We start from the raw sequence: 16784 nt of genomic DNA on the forward strand, positions 1-16784 counted from the left end.
TAGACTATTAAAGATAGAATACAGGACTGATTGTAACTGGTGGTTTCCCACCTGCTTTGCTCTAGACCAAAATGGGGCACACAACTGCAGAGGCCGCAGAACTTTCTTTTCCTGTGAAGTCCAGACAGTTGGCCAAAGCCCCGATGTGCAAGGCACTCAATGAATAAATGGGGCTCCTTATCTGAAAGCAGTCTGCATTCTGAAATTCTGCTTGTTTGAATGAAAACAGTTTTCATTCCCTGGGACCCTAATTCTAACAGCGAGGTGAGTACGTAAGATGGTGAAGCGTCAAGACAAAACTCAGGTTATGTATTTTTAACATTTACTGATTAGTCTGTTAGGATCCATGCTAAGAAATGAACATGGAGCAGCTCATCTAATTGTTACCACCACTTGAGGAAGCAGTTACTATTCATAACATTCTTTTACCAATGAGGAAATGGAGGCTGACACTGTCAGCCTTGCTCAGAAGACTTAAGAGGTGGCCAAACCACAACTATATAACCTAAGTCATCTACTTTCACAGCACCACGTAAGGTTCCTTTAAAACAGTATTTGTCCATCAAACCACAGGTGGAATAACAGGGTGCTGTGTAAATACGTCACATTCTATTCATTTGAATGATCAACTATCAAATACTATGCTGTCATTAGAAATCATGTGCCTTACGGAGGGCACTCGATGGAATGAGCACTGGGTGTGAGATGTAACTGATGAGTCACTACACTCTAGCTCTGAAACTAATAATATACTCTATGTTAATTAATTGATTTTAAATTAACAACAACAACAAAAAAGAAATCATGTGCAGAAGAATACTTAATGACCTGGGGAAACAATCATGGTATATTAACTTTGGAGAGATTATAAATCGTATCTTTGGAGATGCCTAGAATAATCCCAAATTTGGTTTTTAAAAAATGGGTACGGGGGCACCTGGGTGGCTCGGTTGGTTAAGCGTCTGCCTTCGGCTCAGGTCATGATCCCAGGGTCTTGGGATGGAGCCCCGCATCGGTCTCCCTGCTCAGTGGGGAGCCTGTTTCTCCCTCTCCCCTGCTTGTGCTCTCTCTCTCTCACTCTCTCTCTGTCTCAAATAAATAAATAAAATCTTAAAAAAAATAAAAATAAATAAAAAATGGGTATGTACATGCAGAAGCCTGGGAGGACATTATACTCACATGATTACCAGAGGAATTATCAGGTACTCTCATTTTCCACATGGTTGCTTTCTGTAACGTTTAATGTTTTTCTTCCAGTAATGGCAGATGACTTTTATAAAAACAAAATATTTCTATCTCTTCATTACCCACCGCACAGCACCTACGGATCTTGCCCAAACCTCATCTATTATGCTGTACTGCCTTTTTTTTTTTTTTTTTTTCTGGAATTGCTTTTGCCTGATAATATAGCATCGTAGATATGCCACTTAGCTTCCGTAAGGACTGGGTGGGCTGACAAAGTAAAAAGAGGCCCCAAATGATCAGTCCCCATTCTTCTGCTGAATACTGCCTTCCATGCTTTCCCGGATGGGAAAAGTTACCTGTATCCCCAGCATTCCCTTTACCAGGAGATGATAAACATCCAAACACGTGTTTAAAGCCGAGCAGCCCGAGAGGAAGAAAAAAAAAGAAAAGAAAAGAAAAGAAAGAAAAGCAGTCCCTGCTCCAGAAACCTTCAGAGAGATTTCCTGGAGAGGATTTGGTTGGGGCACTGAGAATACTCAGTCAGAAAATATGGGCCAGGACTGGAGCAGCCAAAGCTCCCAAAAGAGAACAAAATTGAATATGTACACGTGGGAAGAAAGGCAGCTTCTGGTGTGTACGGAAGGACAGGAGGCCCATGAACAACCTGAAAGCATCTTCCCCCTTCTAAGCATTAAGAAAGAATATGTATGGATGCAAGGCAGCAACCTGATGGTTAATGGCTCCTAGGAAAGCAGGCACCAGAACAGCATTCTGCATAAGACAAGAAACTGGTCTCCTTGCATTGCTACTTACTTACGATGGATTTCTAGGTGTCTCTCCCTTTTAACCTGCAGCATTCATACGTAGGGTTTTCTCTCCCTTGCCAAGATCACAGTCTTAATAAAGCTGCTCGGGTCAGAGACATTCTCCCAAACACCCTGTGCAGTGAGTCCAAAGCTAAGCCCAAAAGCAGCTACCTCCCAGGTGAAGGTGCCAAAAGGCTGCTCTTTTGGAGGTCCCAGGGCAGCTGATGTGTCGAGCACTAGAAAAGGGGGTGCTGCGATGGTCAAGCCATTCCGAGACATTAAGACACAGGAGGTCCAACCTGCGCCCCCCCCCGAACTCAGGACGGTCCCGGTAAGAGGAAGGTTCCCAGCTCCAAGTCCCGCTGTTTAAAAATTTGAAAGTACAGTAAGTGGGATCTAGAAAAAGAGAAGGTCGTGGGGCTCCTGAACTCTCGTAGTATCATGTGGCCCAAAGGCCAACAGGGCATCAATCTTGTAACACCAAGATCACATGTCAGGCTGCCCTCATTCCCCTCACCCAGCCCCATGCTTCCCTCACCTACCTTGGCTCACACCCGGCCTACAGTCCTCTCTCCAGCCAGCAACGCGCCCCCTGCTCTCTGCAGCACAGATGAAATTTCATCTCATCTCCTTCAAAATCCTCTCCAGACTGAGTCAGCAGATACTCATGACCAAATAATCCCACTTGCATCACAGATCCACTCTTCTCCTTGTGGACATGAAAATGAGCAGATTTAAGGGTTTCCACTTGCTCATGGGGGAAGGGCCACAGTACACTTCCCGAGGCGGAAGATGTGTGCTAGCTCTCTGCTATGCACTTTTCTTACGGGGCAGGGTAGGGGAAGAGCTCCCTGCCATTCAGTCGGCACCGCTCAGTGACTCACTCTCCGAGTCCCCCCCGACCCTTGCGGCACACACTTGGATAACCAGGCACGTTAAGCCGTGGATGCTCACAAGGCAGCTGAACTGTCTGATCACAACCCAAAGCCAGGGAAATCTTAACAGCCACTCCCTTTTCCTTCATTTGGTCCTTCGAAATACCCTAGCTCAGACAGAGGAGAGTTCCAAAAGGCTGGCTTCCCAGTCCCTTGTGAAACCAAGAATTTCACCCTCTTCAAAAAAAAAAAAAAAAAAAAAACAAAACAAAACAAAACAAAAAAGCCAGCAGCCAGGGTGCCAACGAGTAAGCTGAAAACTAAGAGGCTGACTGCACTCAGAGTGCTCTGTGGTGCTGGGATCCATGGAGACTGGGAAGGGGGAGTGAGTGCGTGCCACCACGTGGTGACAACACCCTCCTTCAGCCAGGATAACAGACCCAGCAGAGACCAGGAAAGTCCAAACCACCGCATGCTGGGAGAGGGGGGAGAGTAATATACATGGACCTCGATTTGCTAACTCTGCTCCAAGAACAGCATTAAACACCTGCTCCCTTGAGCAGATGGAAGACCCCGGTTGGACTTGGAGCTCTTTCAAGGTCTTGGTCAAGCTGAGGGAGGCCAAGGCTGGAGCCAGGAAGCAGGAGTATCCTCTCCACACCGCTGAGAGAAAAGTGGCGTGGGGTCCCCAGAACGGCATTGTTCCCGATGCCGAGGGCCCGGGTCTCCAGCTGACAGGTGAATCCTGATGGCTCAGGAATCGTGGCAAGGAGGGGTGCAGAACCAGCGGACTCTGACTAGTGGCTCCTCTTTTTTATCCAGTGAGTGTGCTATGCAGAGTTAATAACTAAAAAGCTAGGATTTTCTTTTTTTTTTTTTTAAAGATTTTATTTATTTATTTGAGAGAGAGAGAATGAGAGAGAGCACATGAGAGGGGGGAGGGTCAGAGGGAGAAGCAGACTCCCTGCCGAGCAGGGAGCCCGATGCGGGACTCGATCCAGGGACTCCAGGATCATGACCTGAGCCGAAGGCAGTCGCTTAATCAACTGAGCCACCCAGGCGCCCTAAAAAGCTAGGATTTTCTAGCCCCAAGAAGAGAGCCCTGCATCTACAGGAGGTCCTGCCAGTCACCAAGAAGGAAGGCCTTGGGAGTGCAAAATCCCTGATCTGATCCTTACGCCAAAAAGTGTGACTATGAACTCTGTGTCTCTCCATCCCTAAAGACCATGGGATGATGTCACCACAATGAACCACAGTTTTCCAGAACCCTGCCCCATTCTCACTAAGGTATGCTTCAACAGTGGCACTGTCCTGCTGGATACATTTAATTTCTTCCTCACTCCCTCTCTTTCCGTGTACTAGATTTAATTGCTCTAAACTCAGGGTCAGCAAAATACGGTCACCCTGTTATGTTCTGGATTTTTTTTTTTTTTTGGTGTGGTAAAATACACATATCACAAAATTTACCATCATAACCGTTTTTAAGTAGACAGTTCAGCGGCATTAAGTCCATTCACATTGTTATACAACCATCACCATCATTCAGCTCCAGAACTTTTTCATCTGGTCGTCCTGTGTTTGTAAATAAAGTTTTATTGGAACACAGCCAAGCCCATTCACTTAGGTACTGTCTATGGCGCTTTCACACTACAAAAAAGTTACATCGTTAAAACAGAGATCATATGGCCCACAACATTCAGAAAGTTTACTATCTGGCCCTTTACAGAAAAAGATTGCCGACCTCTGCTCTAAACTAAAATGTGCACTGAATTTCTTGTTGAAAATAGCACTTGGCTGGGACGCCTAGGTGGCTCAGTCAGTTAAGCGTCTGCCTTCGGCTTGGGTCATGATCCCAGGGCCCTGGGATCGAGTCCCGCATGGGGCTCCTTGCTCAGCAGGGAGCCTGCTTCTCCCTCTGCCTGCCACTCCTCCTGCTTGTACACTCTCTCTCTCTGACAAATAAATAAACAAAATCTTTTAAAAAAATAGCACTTGGCTAACATCCAATAACACAGCCCCTCCAGCTTCCTACTAAAATTCCTACAAAAAGACAGAAAAAGGTAAAAAGATAAAAAATTAAAAAATAAAAAACCCCAGATCACTGAAAACTTAGACTGATGGTCATCCTATTACGAGACTCTGGAAGAAATCTCCACTACCAATAAGGCTAATGCTGAAATGAGGAGAAAAAAAAAAAATCTGTGGCCAACACACGCAGCAGAAACCTGAAACAAGACAGGAAGACACTGAGTCCATCCTGTCACTGTCGGCCTCGTGGCTTAGAAATCCGGTAACCAGCACGCTGGACAGTCATGCCTCCACTCCAGGACTACAGCTCGCAAAGGAAATCAAACTGCTCGATATGTATCTGGAGACTGACCCTTACTCCCCCAAATCAAAAGGCCGGAAGTGATGGCTTTGGGGCTGGCGCACTGTGTCCTGGGAGTGGGAGTCCGCCCAAGTAGAACTCAGGTAGCAGTGTGTGTGGGAGGTTGTAGTCTTTCACATACCGTATCTGCTCAGAGTATCAAAGAACCTAGTGGTAGGGGTAAGGGATTCCGCCCAGGTCCGGCAAGAACCCACTCGATGAAGCTGCTAAGCACTGGCAAACAGGCTAGAAGCCATGGACCTGCCACCAAGAGAGGAGCTGAGAAGGGCTTCTAACCAATACCAAAGAGAACATGATAATACTCAAAGGCAATCCAGAGACCCTACCTTGGACAAATAATAAATAAATCCTCCTTTGAATATGTATAAACATACCCAAAAAACAGCATGGTTCCTACAAGAGCCTCTGGGAGCAGAAGTGCGTATCATTCTGAAGACTTGGAGGAAGCGCAAAAGTCTGAATTTAGTGTCTGAACCAGAAGAAGTATTTTACAAAACTGCATCCTCAGTAGAATCTGAGAAAACATGGACTCGCTGAAACAGGTATAGAATGCCATCAGAATAAAGCATATTGAGAAGGAGGGGTGCCTAGCTGGCTCAGTCGGTGATGCACGTGACTCTTGATCTCGGGATCGTGAGTTCGAGCCCCACGTTGGGTGCAGAGATTACTTAAAAAAAAATACTGAGAAGGAAAGACACCAAACTGGGGAGAAAAGATAGAGCAGCAAAGCAAGAAAGAATCAGAAAGAAATGAAGACTGCAGCAGCAGAAATAAATATCACATTGGAGATGGCAAAGAGCAAAATCAATCAAATTCGTAGTACAGAAGCCAATCCTGAATCTCTCCCAAGCATGCAGAGGAAAAGGAAAGCTGACCCTAGAAATCCACAAAGGTTGTTATTAGGAAATCTATTAATTTAACATACCAAATGGGGAGGTCAAAGGAGAAAACCCAAATGAACCTCTCAACAGATTCTTAAAAACCATTAGCTAAATTAGCTACATTTGACAACCATTCCTGATTAAAAAAAAAAATTTAGTAATTTAAGAATAAGAGAATTCCTTAACATTATAAAGGACATCCAATCTAAACCAACAACCTTCATCAGAATCAACAGCAAAACACTAGAAACATTTTCATTAAAATCAGAAGCAGGGAAACAATTCCTGCCAGTATCACTATTATTTAACATTGTCCTAGAAGTTCTAGCCAATACAATCAGGCTTGCAATGGGGGGGTAGGGGGAAGTTTCGCTCTTTATAAGGAGATAAGATTACCATATGGTTGTTGATACCATTAATTTCCAAAATAATCCAAGTGAAGCAACTGAAAAACTATTAAAATAGTTAAGCATGGTGGCCAAATATAAAATGAACATGTATAATCAAAATCTTTCCTATGTACCAGTAATAACTACTTTGAAAATATAATAAATAATAAATAAATTATACCATAAACTACAAACTGTCCAGGAATGACCCTGATGAGAAATATGTGGGATTCACACATGCATGCGCCCACCCTTAAAGAACATAAAAGAAAACTTGGATACATTAAGAAATTTACCACATCTTTTCTTATATGTACAGACTGTATTATAATGATGTTAATGACATTTTAGGTTTAAAGTCATTCCCATCAAAACTAATAGAATTTGAGATTTTTATTTATTATTTATTTATTTATTTGACAGAGACAGTGAGAGAGGGAACACAAGCAGGGGGAGGGGAGAGGGAGAAGCAGGCTTCCCGCTGAGCAGGGAGCCTGATGAGGGGCTCGATCCCAGGACCCTGGGATCATGACCTGAGCTGAAGGCAAATGCTTAATGACTGAGCCACCCAGGTGCCCCAAAACTAATAGAATTTGAAGAAGAATCTGACAAAAAGATTCTAAGTTCCTTTGGAAGGAAATAGTGGTTCAGACTAGCTAAGAAAAACGTGGGGGTAAAGTAACAGGCTACGAACAATGGCAAAGAGAAATCTGGCCTGCTAGCTGTTGCAAAGATGAGAGTATGAAACTGGTGAGGGACCCAACAGAGACATCAACAGAATAGTACAAGCCCCCAAAATAAATCCTAGCATACATAAGAATTTAAGTACACAACAGCAATAATCACAGGGAATGATTATTCAATAAACAGTGTTCCAAAAAATGACAATTTGAGGAAAAAAATATAAAGTATTATCCCTACCTCATACTACTCACAAAATGAATAGCTAAATATTTTTTTTTAATAATTAAAAAACCAGATTGTCGGGGCGCCTGGGTGGCTCAGTTGGTTAAGGGTCTGACTCTTGATTTCGGCTCAGGTCATGAACTCGGGCTTGTGAGATCGAGCCCCGTGTTGGCTCCACACTCAGCGTGGAGTCTGCTTGAAATTCTTTCTCTCCCTCTCCCTCTGCCCCTCCCCCTGCTCTTTCTCTCTTTCTCACTCTAAAAATAAATGAAAAAAACAAAAAAACAAAAAAACCAGGTTGTCTACCTGATCTTTGAAGGGGAAAACTTCTCAGGCGTAAAAACACCAGAAGAAATTACCATGGTCTGAAGGCAGCTTGGAAACCAATCAATTTGTCCAACAAAAATGTCAACTGTATATCAGAAGCATGATCAACAAGTTAGAATACAATCGGGGGAAAACACTTCCTGCAAAGTTGATAAAGGATTAATACTCTATATATGGATGATTCATGCAGATCAACAAGAAGAGAAATACCCCTATGTAATAACTGGGCAGAGAACATGAAGTGACAATTCAGAGAGGAAAATATACAATGAGTAACTGGCATAATATATATAGGTTTGGGATTTTCTATAATGAAATTTGAAGGGAAGAAAACTGAGGAAAATGGCAAGGAGAACCCATGAGTAAGATGGGTGGGGTGAGCCGTGGAGTACCTGGCTACGCTGTAACAAGGCCCCCCCTCCACTCCCTTAGGTTTGAAAATGGGTGTCTTATGTGTCAAGAACCTGTGATCGTTCTTGATACATAAGATGAATGGAATAGATGAATGGATAGAGAAGATACAGTCTATATAGACAACGGAATATTACTCGGCCATCAAAAAGAATGAAATCGTGCCCCTTGCAATAACTCGGATGGACCTAGAGGGTATTATGCTAAGTGAAATAAGCCAGTCAGAAAAAGACAAATATCATATGACTGCACTTATATGTAGAATCTAAAAAGCGAAACAAAGAAACAAACCAAAAAAAAAAAAAATCAGAAGCAGACTCATAAATTCAGAGAATAAACTGGCGGTTGCCAGAGTGGAGGAGGGTAGGGGGATAGGCACTAGAGGTGAAGGAGATGAAGAGGTAGAGACTTGAAGTTACAAAATAAAAAAGTCACAGGGATGAAAAGTACAGCATAGGGAACATAGTCAATACTATTGTAATAACTCTGTATGGTGACAGATGGTAACTACACTTAACCCCGGTGAGCATTTGTAATTTACATAATTGTTGCGTCACTATGTTATATACCTGAAACCAATATAATATGTCAACGATACTTCAATTAATCAATTAATTAATTAATTACAAACCTGCGAGGCAGGCTGGTTCATATTATGGGATGTGCGATCAAGGTGATTGAGACAGGTAACTTTTTTTGAAGTTCGTAGCAGGATAGTACACACAGAAGGGTCTCTAAGAATATACAGGTTTTGATCAAACCTGAGTGAGAGGAAGAATTCTGTGGCCTGGATATCGAAGGTACCGGGATATGGTTCTTCAGGGAAGAACCACTCAAAACAGCCAAAATGAGTAAAAAGAAAATGGCTCAGATTCAGAGACAGAGAACAGTGCTGCAAGTCCACACACAACACAACAAGCAATTCGGGTGCTGCTATACGAGCATCCACAGAGATGAGGAGCCAAGAAGAGAAGGGAGTAGAAACCTTCAGAAGCCAAAAGCTTGCCAGGCTGGAATTCTAGGAGTTAGAGATACTGGCGATCAAAAGAGCACCATGCCCAAGGTTGCTGTGATGGTGGGCCAAGTAGCAACCCCTGCTGACCTCAGCTCCGTCCTCTGCATCCATGCTTGCTGCTGAGAAAGCCTTTCTTAGCTGCAGACTTAGCCAGTCGCATGTCAACTGAGGGGCACATAAATGAAGCACTCTGGGACCCAGCCAGAACACTGGGGAGCTGCCATTCCCTCTTGTCAAGTGCACCATGGGAACCCTGTGGAGAATCCCGCCCCCTCCCCACCCCAAAAAGAATTGCCAGCCCGTGCCCAGCATGGGGCATGCGGCCTCCTGGGCACACCATACCCCTTTCCTGCGGCGTCTGGGCACGCCTCCAAGAAGAACACGCCAGCCCCTGCTTAGCTGGGAAGCAGACAAACTCATGCTTGGCTGGCACAGCAAAGGGCCAATAGAAAAAACAAGAGATGGGGATACAGTGCTAGTCAATGCAACCTCCAGAACATACTGGCATAAAGACCACAATGGTGCCCATCTGTGTACACTGAGATTGGTGCAGTGTTCAATAGGATGCTTCATGGTTCTACCTCCTAAAATAATAATAGAACAGCAAAATAGCAGAAAACACCGAGGTCACTTCAACTTCCCGAGCCTCCGTTTTCTTGATGTAACTGGGGATACAATTTCTGCCACCCACATAGGTTTGTTGGAAGAATTAAATGTGATAATCCATGTTAAGTATTTCCCCCCATGCCTAGGCACACAGTAAACCTGATTATGAGCATTAGCAGGAAAGGAAGAAGGGAATCCTGGTTCTGCCACTCTGTAATGTTAGGCAAGCTATCCAATACCTCTTGGCCCCAACTGCTTGATTTGTAGTATGAATAACATAGTCCCTATCTCACAGCATTATTTGAAGGATTAGATGAGCTCATTTAAGACAAAGTACTTTGAAAACAGTAAGGACCTATACTAAAGTAAGGTGGAGTTATTATCTTGAGAACTATTTTCTAAAATACTGATTTTTAACTTCACACTGCCTGTCGTAATTCAACACAGTGGAATAGTATGCACCCATGAAAAATTAGGTGTATGATTAAAAACTTGGATGGATCTGCAAGGAATTATAAGTTTAAAAAAAGGCCAATCCCAAAGGTAACATACTGTATGATTCCATTTATATAGCATTCTTGAAATAACAAAGGTTCAAACATGGAGAACAGATGAGTTGCCAGGGGTCAGGGACAGGATACAGGTGGGAGAGTAATGAGAGTGGCTCTAAAAGGGCAACAGGAGGGGCGCCTGGGTGGCGCAGTCAGTTAAACATGCAACTCTTGGTTTCAGCTCAGGTCGTGATCTCAGGGTCATGAGATCGAGCCCCACGTTGGGCTCCACACTCAGAACAGAGTCTGCTTAAGATTCTCTCTCCCTCTGCCCCTCCTGCTCATGCTCACTCTCTCTCTCTCTCTCATAAATAAATCTTTAAAAATTTTTTTAAAAAAAAATAAAAGGGCAACAGGGAAGACCCTCATGGTGATGGAACTGTTCTCTACCTTGACAGTGCCAATGTCAATATCCCGGTTGTCACATTTTAGTACAGTTTTGCAAAAGTTACTACTGGAGGAAACTAAGTGAAGGGTACATAGGATCTCTCTGTAGTCTTCTTACAACTGCATCTGTATTATGATATCATATTCATTATATTATATAATTATCTCAAAATATAGAAAGTTTAATTTTAAAATGATGTGGATGATGAGTTTGTAATAAAATGGGGGAAAACATGATATTAAGTAAATAAAGCAGAATAGAAAATGAGGATTAAAGAAGGCAAAAGGGAAAGGAATAAATACACACCTTTTGACCGTGTAGATATATAACTATATATATATAAGATATATATATATCCAAAACCAGGTTCTATAAAGCAACCAAAAATAGATCAAGTACTTACTAACCTGATTAAAACTATAAATAATGAAAACACAAAAACAGACAAGATTAAACCCAAGAAAGAAGACATGACTACAGATGAGGAGAGAGTTTTTAAAATTATAAAATAAGAGACTACTACATGTTCCACTGAATTCATGGCAACAAATCTGAAAACTCAGAAGAAACAGGTAACTCCCCAGTAAATGATAAATGACCAAAATTGACCCAAGGATCTGAATAGATGAATTACCATAGAAGACACTGGAAAGGTGGTTAAGGGTATACCAACTGAAAAAGGCACTAGGACCAGAGGAGCTTCACAGTTGAGTTTTACCTGACCTTTAAAAAAACACACACACACACACATAATTTCTAAAAACAACAACAACAAAAGAAAGGAAAGAAAAATAATTTTTAAAAAGGTAAAAAAAATTAACATGTAATTTCTAAGGGTAATTAAATTATTCCAGGCCAGAGAAAGAGAAGTGCTCTGCAATTCCATTTTAATCCTTACACCTGATGAAAAGAATCCCAAAAAATGACTCCCATCTCACATATGAATTTTGAAGCAAGGGTTCTAAACAAAGGATTGACAAATGGAATCCAGCAATGCATCAAAATAATATACTGTGACCAGCAGGACTTACGTCAGTATATAAGAGTAATTCGAAACCAGAAAATTTATCCACATAACTCACTGTATCAAAAACTTAAACAGAAAAAAAAAAAAAACCCATACTCAACAGACATGAAAAAGCATTTGATAAAATGCAGGAACCATTTTCTTTGAAAATATCTCTAAGTACATGTGGAAACTCTTCACATGTAATAGGGCTATTTAACCAACACCAACAGCAAATATGGAGAAACAATCTCCATTTAAAATCCGTTTAGACACAGTGGCCCACCACTCCATTTTTATTTCACTCTGAGTTTCAAGCAAAAGAAAAAACCGAAGAAAATTACTGGTGTAACCATCAGAAAGATGGAATAAAATAAAAATAAATTTTACCAAAACTCACAAGAGAAGATGGCTAGATATGAGGACTACTGTTAAAATCAATAACCTTTTTCTAGTCTAGCAAGAAGCACTTAAGAATGGAAAGGTGAGCAATATTCAACTCATAATGGACAGAAAAGCTATTAATTCTTCAGGAATAAATGTATCAAGAAAGGCATAAAACGAGATCTGAACAGATGGAAAAAAATACCATTTCTTGGATTAAAAGAGCTACATAATTTTAAAACATCAGTTCTCACAAAACTGAAATATACATTTAATGCAATTCTAATTAGAATCCAAATAGGGCTGGTGGGGAGGGTTGAATAAAAGTGATCTTCAAATTTACATGTAAGAAAAAAAATGCCGATGAATAGACAAGAAAAATATTTTTTAAGCTAATGTAATCAAATCAACATGATTTGAGTGCACAAACAGACAAACAGATGGAACAGAATAGAGAATCCTTGCATGGATCCTCATATATAAAAAGTTTAATAGGTGACAAAAATGGTAGTTCAGTTCACAGGGGAAAGTAGGGATTATGTAATATATCATGCTAGTACAACTAGTTAGCCATCTTTAAGAAAATCATCTTAACTAAAACTGGGAACCCAGAAGCTGTAAGAAAGTAATCATATTTGAATATGAAAAAATGTAAAAAAAACACATAGAAAAATATACCATCAGCCAAGTCAGCACATACAGATTTGGGAAAAATATCTATAATAATGCCGATAGACAAAGGGCCAATATCCAAAATATACAAAGAAGTCTTACAAATTAAGAAAACCTAAGCAACCCATAAGAAAGGGGCAGATGGTATGAACAGACAATTCAAAAAACAAATTTAATTGGATAAAAAAATACTGAAATTCATTAGTAGCCAAGGAAATGTATCCATTAAGTTGTCAAAAATTATAAAAGAATCGTAACACCTTATGCTGGTATGGATATGAAGAAAAGAATAATCTCATATATTACATACAAATGGGGAAAGTGAATTGTAACAGCCTATTTTTGTATATCAGTATGGAAATATCAATTAACATAAATATGTATATTTATATGTAAACATTCGTGTGTGTGTGTGTGTGTGTGTGTGTGTATGTATAAATTGAAAGCACCAGTATTTAAGGGCATATACCCAATGATGTTGATTTCAGCATTGATTATAGTGGCAGCAATATGGAGAGCATGAATATAAACATTCACGAATAGAAGAAGAGCTAGGAAAACCTGGCTGGCTCAGCCAGTGGACCACAGGACTCTTGATCTCAGGGTCGGAGGTTCGGGCCCCATGTTGAGCAGAGAGATTACTTAAAAATAAAATCTTAAAAAGGAATGAGAAGAATGGCTAAGTTGTGCATCCATGAAATATTTTGCAGCTTTGTAAAGGAATAAGGTATACCAATAAACTTTGATAGATCCCCGTGAGATATTGTTGAGTGAAAAAGCAAGATGTATTGCAGTATATATAAGATTCTATTTTTGTAAAACAAGCAGTGAACAACAACAGTAAAACATTCCAAAATCCCTGTGCGTGTGTGTACACCTAATGAGCGTGGAGAAAAATCTGGAAGGATACATACTGGTTTGGTAACCTGCAGGTGTGGAAAGGCAGAGGTAGGAGTCAAACAAAACAAGGACAAAAGAAAAAAAATAGAACCACTCTAAAAAAAAAAAGAAATTTAGCAGTCATGTTTATGTATTTTCATATGCATACACATATATACAAATTGAGTTAAATTTAGAAAAGATACAGTAAGAATCCTAAATATGATCTCTGCTTCTTAAAAAAAAAAAAAAGCAGTAACCAAAATTATTTCTTGGTGGGAGATTAAGGGTGATGTTTATTTTCTTTTTTGTGTGTCTCTGTATTTCCTCTAATGAGAATTGTTACTTTAATAATTATGAAATAAAACCAATAAATGTTACTTTAAAACATTACACTGAAAAATAGAGCTCATTTTGGGAAATGAAGGGAGGGAAACAGGGTTAAATAGCCTTCCACTTAGGAGCTTTTCAAGTACAAGATATGTGAAATCAGGATCCATTTGCCCTCATCCAGCAGAAAGTTACTCACCTAAGGCAAGAGACTAAGTGGCTATTCCAAGGAGCTGTTGGAAGCAGCAAATGGGGTATATTTCCCCCTATCTAACACTTTAATGACTTAAGTAAATCAGAAAGCCATTTACACCACTCTTCGATTACCCAAGGATCTGCTGGGCCCCTTACTTCCTGTCTCCTCTGCTCAGGAACAGCTCCAAAATGGGGGCCGGGGAAGGGGCAAAGAGATGGAATTAATTTGGTCAATTTAGCTGCTCATTAGCAACTCCAATAAAAAGGCTTGATAAGCGAGAGGGTCACAACTTGTGGTTAAAAGGAGGGTTCTGGGACTCTCGAGAATTTCCTTTAAGCAAACTTGCCTTCAGATAAACGTGATTTGCCTGCAGTACACTTTAATGGATTTGATGCTTGCTATTTTTAAGAAAGTCAGGACTTGTAAAGGTGATTTTTTCTTCCCCTCACTTTAATTTGCACTTTAAGAGAAAAAAAAAAAAAAAACCACGGAAACATAAGAACAAAGGTCTTCAAAGTGAAGAATCAGCTCCTCAAGGAAGCGGGACCACAGGGCAATGATTCTTGAGAGGAGGGAAGCCGTGTGGCCCCCAGCATGCTCTCGAGAGAAACTGCAGGAAGCCAGCAACCTTCCAAGGGAGCAGGACTTGGCCATAAACCACCACCACAAACACTCACTAAAAAGGACTTGTCAGGGCTTGACCAAAGCCAAATCTCTGCATATAATATCCCCATGTTTCACTGGGCCTCATAGACTTTTGTTCCTTGGGAAGCCCAGAGACAAAGCGGGGGCAGGCCCAAGATGTTCACATCAATGTGCTCATCACCCTTGGTTATCACAAAGACAGAACATTCGGAATAGCAATGGCAACAGAGCAAAAACCAATTTTCCCTTACTTGAAGACGACGATAGCCCCAGGACATGGAGGGCAGGCCAGGAGAAAGATCTGCAATTAAAAAAGAGTTAAGTATGGTTATCAAGAGCAGTACTGGACACGGTTAGACAATGTTACTTCAATAACAACAGTAAAATGATAATAGTAATAATAAATAACCAAACTCTAACATGAAAAATGCAATATAAAAACTTAAAAAGGCAAGCAGGTGGTTTTCCAAACCTGTTTCTGTTTGCACAGGCATCTAGGTGTGTGGACATTTGTGTGTGTGTGTGTGTGTGTGTGTGAGAGAGAGAGAGAGAGAGAGAGAGAGAGATACAGTGGGGGAGAGGGAGAGGGATAGAGAGTGAGGGAGTGTTTGCGGGCAAGATGGAAAAAGCCTTTCTTAGGCCTTTTTTTGGCCTCTAGAACATTTCCTCTTAACCTCTAGAACAAGACTCAATTTTTCAACTCTTCAACATCAATATGATATAGTAGCCAGTCTGAGAAGCTTTTAACCCAAGACAAACAAAAATGTATTCCATGAATGGGACCAAGTACATAAATGCCATCTGGTTTGCCTTCCACGGGGAAGGGTGGGTTAATCAATACCCAGCACTGCCAGATTTAGTAAATAAAAACACAGGAGGCCCAGTTAAATTTGAATTTCAGATAAACAGCGAATAATGTTTTTGTGTAAGTATGTTCCATGCAATATTTAGGATATACTTATATAAAAACATTATTCATTGTTTATCTGAAATTCAAATTTAACTGGGCCTCCTGCGTTCTATCTAGCAACCCTACCAATATTGCCATGCCCAGGCTCCAAGCCTCCCTTTGATTTTGAAGGGGAGCAGAATTTGCCACCCTGAAATATGTCTCTTTGGCATAAGGGTTATTTTAGGCTGATTATTTTTTTTAAGAAACAATAGACATAGGAAAAGCACTGAAAAGTGAGAAGTTACCCTTTTGTAGGAGACATTTACAATCCTAAGGGAAATCTCCATTTGTGAGAATGCCCCCCCCCAAACCAGGAAAAGAAGGATAACTCAAACTCTAGACACTCTTATCAATGGAGAAGACACTGACCTCAACCTGCATAATAACCTTACCCTTGATTACCATGCTTTTCCTGGTCCCCTCCCATAACTGGCCTTCTGCCCTACCCTACCCCTACCACCCAATGTCTTCCTTTTGTCTCTAGGCTAGAGATGGTATTTAAGGTGGTGGCTTGGGCCTTCAGGGAGTTACTCAATTTTCCTGGGTCCCTCCCATGTCTGCAGGAGGTATACATACTATTAAACCTCCATTTGTTTTTCTCCTGTTAACTGGTCTTTTATTACATTGTCGGGAGGGGGGGAGGTCTCAGTCAAGAACCTAGAAGGGGGCACCTGGGTGGCTCAGTTGGTTAAGCGACTGCCTTCGGCCCGGGCCATGATCCTGGAGTCCCGGGATTGAGTCCCACATCAGGCTCCCTGCTCGGCGGGGAGTCTGCTTCTCCCTCTGACCCTCTTCCCTCTCGTGCTCTCTCTCATTCTCTCTTTCTCAATTAAATAAATAAAATCTTTAAAAAAAAAATAAACCTATAAATGGAATCTTTCTTTCCAAAAAAAAAAAAAAAAAAGAACCTAGAAGGGTAGAGGGAAAATTATTTTTCCTCCCCGACATTTGATTGGCTTGACCATGACCAGGTAGTTCTACTCTTCTATTC

The 16784-nt window shown here is 41.2% G+C and overlaps 1 protein-coding gene across 11 annotated transcripts in view; it reads right to left on the bottom strand.

Moving 5' to 3' along the window:
- The window catches only part of TMEM164 (transmembrane protein 164), a 177696-nt gene that overhangs the window by 96312 nt on the left and 64600 nt on the right, over nt 1-16784 (bottom strand). For 7 of the 11 annotated variants that reach the window (XM_078064583.1, XM_078064582.1, XM_078064589.1 and 4 more), the window contains one exon: nt 15093-15142. The exons of 3 other annotated variants lie outside the window; for them this stretch is intronic. In XM_078064583.1, coding sequence (XP_077920709.1) covers nt 15093-15142 — 50 coding nt within the window. Of the gene's footprint in view, nt 1-2533; nt 2780-15092; nt 15143-16784 lie in introns of those variants that run through there. One more of the 11 variants, XM_078064588.1, reaches the window with a different exon arrangement.

The sequence above is a fragment of the Halichoerus grypus genome, chromosome X (assembly GCF_964656455.1).
Source record: "Halichoerus grypus chromosome X, mHalGry1.hap1.1, whole genome shotgun sequence".
Classification (NCBI taxonomy): Eukaryota; Metazoa; Chordata; class Mammalia; order Carnivora; family Phocidae; genus Halichoerus; species Halichoerus grypus.